Here is a 12,450-nt window from a genome sequence, read left to right as displayed (position 1 = left end):
TCACAGAATGGGGCCAGCCTAAGAACCTCCTACTGGAGTGCGTTTCAAGCCGATTAAACATCAACAAATGAAATGATTTTTTTTTACTTTGTTATTTAAAGAACGCTAAAGCTACTAAGCTAATTATATTCAAAATCTAACTAGTTCTACGTAAAATTCCTATCAAACCAAATGCATATTGAAAACCCTGTAATTAGTTTAAACGTGTGAGAAATAGCTGATGTTACTGTTAAGTAACCCGTGAGATTAGAAGTACAGTACATTGAATCTGACAGCGTCAATCACTTTTTAGAAAAAGAGGTTCATTATAAGTGTCGACGCAACGAAGATTCGGCAGATCGTTAATATTATGTGAATAACGAATTACCCCTCATAATAATATTATTACCGATTTATTTTTTTGACATCGTCTTGCAGAGCAAATAAAAATAATGATCGAAAATATTGTTTTGAGAGTGTGAGAAAATTGTGAAAGTTTTAGTTATAAACAAAATCGATTTTTGCGTGACAAAATTTTTGTAATTTTTCAAATTGCAAGGCTTGGAGAGAGAAAAATACGAGAACGAATCTTGTAGAATCCAAATTTTTCTATACTTGAAGGTCCTGAAAAAAAACCACTTCGGTCCATTTTTCATTGAAAACGAGTTAGCGATACCATTGTTTAGAGAGTACATTCGGGAAATACAACTGTTAAATGAAAAACCAGCATCTGTCCAGGAAAATTCTGCCAAAAACGAATTGCTTTCGGAAATACTCTTACGAGAAAGCAAACATTCATTTACATTTTTCTTTAAATAACTATAGCAATTTTTTCAGCATTGCGCGTTGGGACGGAGAGTCTCAGCGATACGGAAATATAGCTGTATTTGATGAAGATGAATCTAGTAAAGTTACTGTGACGATTCATATTTAGGAAAAATCGCAAATTCGCATCCTTGCGACTTTCCGAAATTGAGTAAACCATTAAAAATAGAATATACACTGATCTCGATAGGCCAATACCCTGAAAATCATCATAAAATTGCCGAATAATGATTTTTTAACCCTTTGTTGCCACGCTTCTATAGAATGACGTACTTGCCACACAAGGGTGCTATACAATATTTTTTTTTTCGAACGCATTAAGTTTACTTTAAAGGATCATGTAGATAATATAGTCAAGAATTAAATTAGGTGTACCAAAAAAAAAAAAAAAAAAAATAATAAGGAAATTGAAAAAAAAAACAGTTTGATAATTTTTCTAATTTCATATAATTGAGGGGAAAAAAGCCAGGGGTGGTCTATGCCCCAGGTGGCAAGTAAGGGTTGACGTTACTTGTTTCAGTCTCAACGTATTCGAACGTTTTAGATTTTTTTTTTTTCAAAAATATTCCAACCTGCAATATCAGCAACTCAGATTTTGATTAAACATGGCATGCCGAATATCTTATCTCCATTCATATTTTTATCCATTGAAAAATTATTGTGATTTCAGCCTCAACATATCGCTCACTTGACTGGCCTATTATACGTAGGTGTAATGTATATAACCTAACCTAACCTAACCAAACCAAACCTAACCTAACCTAATTAAGTGAATATTAGTTTAGGAAATAATATTCTACGGGAACAATGCAAACTGCGCGGCAGGAGCTCAAGGGAATTGACATTAAACCTGAATGCCAGTCACAATCCTCGTGACATATTTGCCTCCGGAGGTATTCAAATTTAGAGGACGCAGGCACGCGCGTTCGTCAAACGTCAGGCCATTAATCCACGTACAAGAACGAGTCACTACTTAGGATCCAGATGGCTGTGCCGTTTTTATTCTCGGCTCATTGTTCTCTTCGATTTTGTGTTCTCACAAATAGTACGCTGATAGGTGGTATTATTAAAGGTTTCATTTGTTCGAATTAAATGCCTCCAGGTAACCATTCAACAAATTGATACTAAATCTCGAAGAAAACTTTTATTGTCCGTGAAATTATTGTATAATTACTCAAGACTAATCACCTATTATTCTTCGGTTATACTAACTCCGCGTAGTATATTTTCAAGTGAACGTTTAGCCTCTTTGACGTTGATGGTGTCAAAATTTGACAGACATTTCTCTCAATTACTCACGTTAATCCCATTAAACCCGGGGCAATCCGTTTGCGAGTGAATCGAAGTCAAGATTTTTTGTATCTCACGATCAGTGGAGAAAGTTTTTTTCTTCGCATTAAGCCGAAACGCGGTATTTTATAACTTTTGTAGGTTTAGGATTAGGTTTTTTAACTCTCTCGAACTCCAAGTGACTTTATACGTTATGAATTACTCGCAACGTGATTTATTCTTGAAGTTTTTCAACCATTTCTCAAGTAATTAATCGTGTATTATCAACCTGCGGATTGATCCGATTACTGTAACTGAAAAATGTTTACTGCTTTAGCTATCTCTGAATACGTATTCCGAAAATTGATACAGTGCACAAATAAATTAAACAAGTCTCAAATTGCAGAGATGAATATCAAGACCCAAAATTGTTCCACATCCTTATGACCAGACGTATGTATACAGATAAGGGGAAATTAGAGCATATAATATGTTGGACCACCATGTAAAATTGGACTGTTGTATAAGAAGTATATTTCTTGTCCTACACTTTAAGGTCATGTAGCACACCTACCTTTACCGACCGAGCAAACCCGCCCTTCTCATCCTACATTACATCAATAAGTGAATGGAACGGGTTCAAATTTCAACGGTGCATCACTCTTTTGTAGCAGAATTCAGGAGCCAACCAGGAATGTTCGACCGTGTTCTTTCCGGAATGGCGGAAACTATTTCAACTGCGCACTTTTTGGCCTTCGAAATGCGGGGTAACGTGGAAATAGTAACACATGTGAAAAAACCACAAATTTTTTCAACGATTTTCGGGATACGAGTCACTTTCTTGAATTCCGCCACCAAAGAACGATACACCGTTGAAATTTGAACCCTTCCCGATCGTTTGTTTATTTAATACATGAAGAAAAAGGGTAAGTTTTCTCGGTCGATAAAGGTGGGAGTACATTATGACCTTAATACAGAGTGGTCCAATTTACCTGGTAGTACAGCATACCCTTCTTCCTCTTGTATGTAAGACTCCCGATATCGTCAAGTTCAATAAAATTGTAAATGGATCTTCACTTGTTAACGCAAATTAATGTCCTAATCAGGGTTTTCTCTTCGAATCAAATTATATTTCGCTAAATAACAAAATAGATCAACTGATACAACACGATGAATAGATCAATCGATTAATCGAACAAAGAATTAATCAAATATACCAATTAATCGATTAATCGCGCATTCCTAAATTGAATATATTTGTTCTCTTATTGTATAAAAAGGCCAGTACAGTACACGTACCGATGTGAAGATGATCGTTAATTGGATTGAGCGGTGAATCGTGGCGCGACGAAGGTGCTGGGCTGCCCCTGCTTGCCGGAAGATCGTAGAGGTAGACGTCACCGCATTTCTGGGGGGTAACCACCTGAAAAATAGAATAGAGTCACCTCCGCTTGAGTTAAACGTCTGATTACTGAAGCACGAACAGTTGAATTATTCGGGGCTAGGTAGTCACACAATTGATATACAGTCAGAAGTTAACCCTCATTGTGTTAATGTATTCTTTTGCGGTACCTCCGTCAAGAACTCGACTACTTGGTGGTTTTTGGCGGAAGTCAGCGTGGAAAATAGGATTTGTGGCATGTACGCATATAGCGACTTGCTATGAAAATAACTGTTCTCACGTCCGGTTCGTTCTTTTCCATATTTCAATAAGCCGAAAGGCCCGAGCTTAAGGAAATCTGCAAGGGATGTAGTAAGAAAACGAAGAAGACAAAGGACTCAGATTGTTTCCTCTTTCATCTCGACATTGACGTCGGGGATTTGGCACTGATGAATTTTTACAGAATCGAGCAGAGGGTAAAAAAAAATCAGAAGAACCGAAAATCAGAATGGCCAGAATTCCGAATTTATTAAACTCGAATGACGACTATAGCAGAATAGTTACTGTCTGAAATTTTAAGTCCCGAATGGTGCCCAATAAAAAAACTGCAGTTTACTAAAAATGTGTTTGGTTTCTGCTTTCCTGCTCAACTGCTTTCCGAATCAATTACTTCAGAAAACGTTATTTTAATAATTCAGTCAATATTCCAGAAAACAAATCTGTAGAATTGTTCAAATTCTCAAACGTCCAAATAATATAAAAATTTTAATTTGAACTCATCATCTGGAAGTTATAGAAAACAGACGTCCAGAATGTAGAAGAGTCATTACTTAGAATTGTACAATTTAGAAAGATTGGTATTCCTAAAGTAAACGTATAGAGCGCTTATCGTCAGAATTTCACATTTCGAGCCTAACGGTTTAATTTATTTTAATCTGTAAAATGTTTTGGCTTATACATCAAATTCTTTACTGAATACTCAACAAAGAAAAGTAAACACTAAGCAAATGGACAACTTTTAGTTTTTCAAACCGTTGAATCAGGCAGGATTAGTACGTGTTATGAGTGGAACCACTGCTCATGTCACGGGCAAAAAGCCGAATGACGCATCTTTGAGCTGGTTCATTCATTCAGATTTTCTACTCAGATTTGTAATCAGCGACCCCAAAGACCCATGATTGCAAGATTTCAAGGGAATCTCACGTAAAAAAAGATGTATGCATGAAAGGGTTATATAAGATAAGAGTGTGCGAATCTCGAGTTTCAAACAGATGCATCGGGCGCATATTTTTAGTTGCAATATTTTTGTATCATTGAAAGATAAAATATCACTTCCCATGTCATTAAATTATATTTCTTGGTTTTTAATATGATTTAAATTATTGATTCTTCTGATATATTGCGATTCTTCATTCTGACGATTCTGATATACTTCAATTCCATATTCTGATCCTTCTATGAGATTACTACCCGAAATTCTAGCCGTTCTGATTCTTCACCTTTCGCATTTGTGAATTCTAATGGACCAAAATTCTACATTATTATTCATCTGAATGTATCTTATTTCAGATTATGAGCGATAGCATTTGCCTCATTCTGCAAATGGCCTTTCGAAATTTTCACCAGTCGCGTATTCTAAATTCCATAACTTTAAAGTTAGGTACTTTTATAATCTATTTGTATTATTTCTGACTCGATGAGATTTCACACTTTGTTCTTTCCATGTTGTGAATTTTCGATATTTTTATATTCGGAGTTCTGGCCATTCTGATTTTCGGTTTATCCGATTTTTCATCCCCACCCATCGAGTAGAAAACCGACTGTTTTTAAGTACACGAGGGCATACCCATGAATGATATACGTATAAACGATCTCATGTAAATGCGTCGATTCCACACGAAAGAAGTTTTGTATCCAGTTTAACAACAATGTGTGTTTGCTGATCTGAGGAAAATCTGGGGAACAGTTTCTTCTGTTGAGTTCACAAGACTGTAAGTAATGTTTTATCACCGTAACCAAATAATGATTGATTATTTTCGCCACTGCAAATACGATGACCTTCAAAGATCAGATATCAATATCACATGTAAAGTCAACTTCAAACTTGTGTTATTTCTCTAACAATAAAAACGATAAGAACTGTAATACATTTATTCCCAGGATGCATAAAGTTTTTCATGAGACTCATGGTTCTGTGAGCGGTTAACCCTGAAAAATTTGAAAAAAAAACAGAATCCGTTCATGTTGCAGTAATCACGGTGAAAAATTGACTTGGTTCGATTGACGGAAACAAGCGTGGCATAAACTGCAAGCGTCAGTCTTTCCGAAACTGCTTTCTTAATTCTTCACATTTAGCACCCGACAGTAGCTATGCAACATTACAAAAGAAAAAGTCCAGTTCACATAATATTTCGGTTTCGTGGGGTTCCAAGTTAATCTTTGGCGAAGCTTCAATCATTGGGGTCATATTAACTCTTCAGAAAAGAAGCTTCCCTGTCATCAATATTGTATTCAAAGGACCCTGCAGAATACTTATGGAAATTGGCTCCTGGTTGAATTGGCTGGATTTTCAGTATGTTGTAGCACATATCCTCCCGGTCAATAGTTCTAATGGACACAAGTCCCAAAAATCAGTATTTTCCAAGATACAGGCTTCGGAACGGGGGGTGCATGGATTTTTTTTTTTTTTTTTTGATATCTAAAGATACGCAATTTTTACGAATTAAAAAACTTGAAAGGGTACTTGAGATCAAATAGAATTTTGAAATTCGTGACCAATGTGGTTATATATATTAAAAATGATTCGTCGAAGCTGGTCATGGTAGAATATCCTTTTATTAATTGATTAAGTGGTCGCGACTTTTCGATCGGCCATGACCAATCATCTTCAGGCAATACAAGTGACACTTCCTCCTGACATGGCTAGACAACAATACGTTATGCTTGTAGGATTGTCGATAATTATTGCCTGAAGATGATTGGCCGTGGCCGATCGAAACGTCGCGACCACTTAATCAATTAATAAAAGGATATTCTACCATGACCAACTTCGACGAATCGTTTTTAATAATGAAATCAAATATATCACTCAAAACTTTACAGCCAATTTTCAGAGCTCCGCACACGCGTGAAAAACAGGACAAGTCGATTATTGCAAGAATCGAAGAATCGAGTTATTCACGCGAAATCTGACATTTCACAGGGTTTCAGTAAACCAGCGAGTTCACACATGAATTCAACGCATTGATGAAATCAATCACAGCTCCCGGCCTATCTTTGAGAATCAACCTTGCAGTTGTGTGAGTAATTTGTTTGACTTCAAGTCCCCTTGAAGCTTTGTAATTCATAAAAATCCCGAAATCCATAGGTATAAAAAAGGTGTTTCTGGACACCTTTCTTCCGAAGTCTGCATCTCGGAAACTGTTGATCTTTGGGACTTGCGACCAGGAGAATTTTCGATCGGTAGGACACATACTATAATATAATGAAAATCCAAGTAATTCGACCGGGAGCTAATTTCACGCGGGGTCCTTTCCGAAAATAGGAATTCTTGAATAAAAAGTGGTAAAGGTAGATCAAACTTTGGAATATAATATATCCAATTGGCAAGATTCCAATAAAGTTTTTAGTTTCTAAACCGGACTATATCATTGAATGTCATCGCCCAAATCTGTCTTAAGCGTGACAGTGTGGAATTGCGGAGAGTAGTGGCTGCCATTCCAGAGTCCTGAAAGGACTTTAGGGGTGGCGCAAACTCCGTCCTGGTAGCCATGGAGACCGCCTCTCGTCCCTTTCTCTTCCTCTCTATGTCTCGCGGCGTGTAGGACGCTGTGTATATGTGCAGATTGTTCGGTGTGCACCAACACCTACGCAAATCCGTTATCGACCCGCACCTACTACCATCCTGCAGGCAGCGTACGTTGGTATATCTCGTGATAGTATACTATTCAATTGATGCTCGAAAGATTATAAAGCACGACAGGTAGGTATAACCATGGTTTGATTCACGGGGATGGATTCAATGGTCTGCAGACATCAATGCCAGCCATTTTATAATCCTTCGAACCTTCGGCGTTTCATCGTATTTCAATATTTTTCCATACATATTCCAGTATAGCGCCAGGGCGTGGAGATTAAAAATGAATACCGCGATCGGATTTACTCCAGGAGATGAATCAAAACCGACTTGGAATACACGGAATTGATTCTAATTCGGAAAGTATGTGAGAAAGATTAGCAGAACTGGCAAAAAAAAAAACCGCCTTTTCTATCTTGTCAGTGGGAAAATCGCGATTCCAGCAGTGAGGTTGTAATAATATGGCAATCCTATCCGGCACAAAAAAAATCTTAGACTTACCGTCATACATTTTCTATACAACAATTTGATTGACAAAAATTCAGTTTCAATTTTTCTTCTTTGTTTTCTCGGATCAATTTGTATTTAACTCAATTTTTCAAATTCTTCGGTACTGACTATCAAGTTTATTTGTAAACATGACTAGTTGTATTCGTGTTAAAGTTTGGCTTCGTAACAACTTTACTAACTTTGCAAGAAAAACGGTCAGGGACCCAGGTCAGCTAACTACTTTCCAAAAACTTGATAAAGTCCAAGATCGGTTAAATTCTTAATCGAAAATCATTTCACGTGGAAAAACATTGTGACCTAAGGATTTTTACATACTTATGGCCAATTTACCCTTTTGATGCCTCATGTCCATAGATGCGGTATACCTCATGGTATAAACGTATGGTTTGGAAAACAGAAAATCGTTCTAGTAGTTATGAACAATTATCCTAACCTTTGGAAAAAAATCACTATTTTGCAAATAGCTTCAGCAGAAAAATTTATTTGTTATACCTGCATGGAAAGGTGGACTTTTCACAATGTGGAGGGACCATGAGTCGCGGATTATCGAACCAGACGAAAGCCGTATCGGAATATACATCACCGTATCGTCGGCTAGGAGGAGGAAGGTGTTGTTTCGGCTTTGATTTGAAAAACGTGATGTTTCACGGGCGATTTTTTAAATAATTTTTTGTAGGCATCACGCGCGAGAAATATGAATTATTAGTTTAATTGCATGAAAAAATCGATATCAAATAGCCATATATTTTAATTTTTTGTACCGATTAAATTCTTACTATACGATGGAGTCATTGAAATGTTCGTACGTCACATACGATTTAAGATGTTGTAGTAGATTGTAAAAAAATACAAATAATCGTCTAAATATAATATAAATAAATTGCAAAACAGTACGCGTGGAGAAATCGAATTTCGGAGCCTATAGAGTATGCATTAAGGTTCATATAGTTCTTTCTTGAATTTGCTTAGCGATGAATAAAAAACTGCACTTCATCTGGATAAAGTAAAAAAATCCGTTAAACATTATGGTGGGAGAATACAGACTATTTATTTCTCACTCTGGAGAGTCGCCAGCTGTAATCAGCGACTTTTGACTGATATAATCTATACAGCCGTGATGCGTGAGGCAAAGGTTAACTTGAAACATAGGAAACTTTAGATCTTGCTCAATGGTATGGTGGCTAACAGAGAGAGAAGTAAAAGATGAAGTGCGCAGAGGCCGTTCCAGTCAATTCAGCCAGCGGCTATAACGTTGAGTTCACCGATTTTCCAAAAATGCATCCACCTAAGTGACATACGAGGCTGAAAATAGTAGCCAGAATTAGCAACCGAACGTTCTAATGTTCATTTCAATAAGATAGCGAAGTCCTAAAATCCAAAGTTTGTAAAATACCTTGAATCCCCAATACTTTTATAGAATTATGAGTATAAGACTGGACTGCATTTTTCTATTTCCAAAAACGTTAACACGTTTGGCTGCTAACTCAGGCTGCAAGTTTGAGCTTCATAAGTGATATAATAATAAAATTACGAAATCCGTTAAAGACGTTTCACCACATAGCTCTCCTTTGTCATATTCGAATACTTGATTAAAACGTTCAATTACGTATCTCACCCTTGAAATTTACAAAAGAATAAAATTTACGGCGCAAAGTTCGAATATTTTATAATCGTATTAATCAATGTACATTAGACTGGGCCAAAAAAAAAGACTATTTCTTTTTTTTGAAAAATATACTGAGAATATCATTCAGTATGGCAAAAAAAAAAATTTCATGAAATTTTAAGCCCTTAATATTAACTTTAAGAGGTCTATCATCGCTATTTTTGATTTTTAGTAATAATTTGATGTTTTACGTCAGAACTGTCGAAATATTGAAGTGAAAAAATTTATGTTCACTTATCCCTTTACAAAATTAAATTCCCTACAAAAAAGGTCTGATTATAGATTTTTGTCAGACCAGTCGTTTCCGAGTAATTAAGCTTAATAAATTGATATAATTTCTCGATTTGACTTTTTTAATTTAGAATTTTGTAACTAACGAATCAATGAATGTATAAAAAAGATCATGACAGATTCTTAAAGGAAATTTAATGTTCTACAAAAAAGATCTTTTAATATTTTTGGCTGAATTTAATTTTTCAAAAGTTATTCATTTCAATTTTAATTGAGAATAACTTTTGAAAAATTAAATTGAGGCAAAAATATTAAAAGATCTTTTTTGTAGAACATTAAATTTTCTTTAAGAATCTGTTATGATCTTTTTTAAAAGTTATTCTCAATTAAAATTGAAGAAAAACTTGAAATTTCAATTTTTTTCTTTTCTCAATTAAAATTAAATTGAGGCAAAAATATTAAGAGATCTTTTTTGTAGGACATTAAATTTCTTTTAAGAATCTGTCATGATCTTTTTTATACATTCATTGATTCGTTAGTTACAAAATTCCAAATTAAAAAAGTCAAATCGAGAAATTATATCAATTTATTAAGCTTAATTACTCGGAAACGGCTGGTCTGACAAAAATCTATAATCTGACCTTTTTTGTAGGGAATTTAATTTTATAAAGGGATAAGTGAACATAAATTTTTTCACTTCAATATTTCGACAGTTCTGACGTAAAACATCAAATTATTACTAAAAATCAAAAATAGCGATGATAGACCTCTTAAAGTTAATATTAAGGGCTTAAAAATTCATGAAATTTTTTTTTTGCCATACTGAATGATATTCTCAATATATTTTTCAAAAAAAAAAAATAGTCAATTTTTTTGGCCCAGTCTAATGTACATAACTTGTAACCTAAATAACTATACGTTCTATTACAGATCGAATTCGTCTGGAATAAAAATTTCTAAACGACTACAAGCATCGTCTGTACGCAAGAACTCGAAACGGATCATCAATAAACGATGCTGATGTCTTTACCGAGTCTTGTTGGACTGACCCATCTAGGGTAAATACAATTTGTTAAAGTGCTCTCGTGCAAACTGAGGCAGTTCCTTAATAACCGTAAATATCGAGGCCTATATTTCGCGTTCTTTACCCGATAAGAAAGGCGCGCCGTTGAGGATGGGCTTGGCTCGCGATATACCCCATTTCGAAGGTTATTATGAGTCAGCTGTTAGCCAGACCTACCTTAGAATTGTTGCCGATGACTATACCTAGGCAACTCTGAGATTGGTATCGGTGATGTTTCAAAACCAGACCTCGGTAAAAATCGCAACCTATTCAGTCATTTGCAGAATCCTTGACAGGAGAACCTGAACTCGAAATTCAAAAATTTAAAATGGCGGATCTAATACGGCGGACGTGAATTCAAAAAGTTATTTAATTTCGATAAAACTTTATGTCACATGGATTTTGGGCTCACTGATTACGAATCTGACCGCAAAATTCGAAAATTCAAAATGGCGGACAAACAAACACAGCAAGACAAATTTTGAACAGACTTTGTAAAATGTTTTGGTGTGCGTTGAGTTATGGCTTAGCAGAAAATGCTTTTTTTTGTGGAATAGTACTAATTTTGACTATTTTTTTATTGTGTGTGCTATTTTTGCAATTAATAAATAAATAAATTTTACATTTCGTTTTATACTTAGAAATATTCCTGGGACCATTTGGAACCAAAAATCTTGGCAATTGTTACCAAACAAGTAGTTTAATAAATAAAAAGCTGCAAAAAAAGGTGAGCGTCCCAGCGTGAATTGAAGGGTTAAGTATCAGTATAAAATATTGCTTGCGTTATGTTGTTCCACGAAAACAAGACTTTAGAATTGATTTTATGGAATTGTTTATTATTTTATTCACATTACTTTAAAATGCATTCATGGAATCATTGATAATCGTGAAATTACAAATCTTGTTGAGGGATTGCGAAATCGCAGTAATTTACTGGAAATGATCGATTTTTAGTAATCTCACAAATTATTGATTCATTAGAGTAGGGTAGACCGGGGCTAGTTTGTACACGAGACGAATCAATACGCGTGGGTTATTTTGAAAAAGGAGCATCCGAGAAACTTTGGATCTTAACTGATTAATTTCACCATACCTTTTGTTTTTCCAGAACACAAGCCTTGCTGATAATTTCTATTTTGTGACTTCACAATTTTCGCTTTAATTCCTAACCATAAAAATACACTTTTTCACAGTACTTTGACATTTTTTTCAAATATATTTGTTGATATAAATGTCATCTGTTTGTCAACGGCATAAGGAAATTCTACTGTTATAGTGATTTTCTCAAAAAAATAATCGGATCGGAGCGATTTGGTACAATTTTTTTGAGTCAAGGCTCTCGGCACTCACTCCTGTCAAATGTTGATTGTTAAAACAGTATTCAACAATAATTACTAGCAGGCAAATCTTGATTTGAAGCTTGAAATAGAAATGTATAAAAATACGATTTTTATTTTTGTAGCTTTTTCTTCAGTTTAAAATATCATGACTCAATACGTATACGTATATCAATGTTTAGTAAATCTCTGATCTTAAATGTTCCAATTTTATCAAATACTCGTACGAAAATTTTTCAAGTTTCATTGACGCTTCTTTCACTTTATATCACGAACGGCCTCTGATAACAATCAAGTTGCGGACAACCATGTTTAGTCGATGTGCCAATTTTT

The 12,450-nt window shown here is 35.0% G+C and overlaps 1 protein-coding gene across 2 annotated transcripts in view; it reads right to left on the bottom strand.

Annotated features, from left to right (window-relative positions):
- The window catches only part of LOC124297189 (breast cancer anti-estrogen resistance protein 1), a 127,413-nt gene that overhangs the window by 34,618 nt on the left and 80,345 nt on the right, over positions 1–12,450 (bottom strand). For both annotated transcript variants that reach the window (XM_046747936.1, XM_046747935.1), the window contains one exon: positions 3,373–3,496. In XM_046747936.1, the coding sequence (XP_046603892.1) occupies positions 3,373–3,496 (124 nt within the window). The remainder of the gene's footprint in view (positions 1–3,372; positions 3,497–12,450) is intronic.

The sequence above is a fragment of the Neodiprion virginianus genome, chromosome 2, assembly GCF_021901495.1.
Source record: "Neodiprion virginianus isolate iyNeoVirg1 chromosome 2, iyNeoVirg1.1, whole genome shotgun sequence".
NCBI classification, from domain to species: Eukaryota; Metazoa; Arthropoda; class Insecta; order Hymenoptera; family Diprionidae; genus Neodiprion; species Neodiprion virginianus.
Note: the sequence above shows the minus strand (reverse complement) of the source record. Positions and strands in the feature narration are given on the sequence as shown.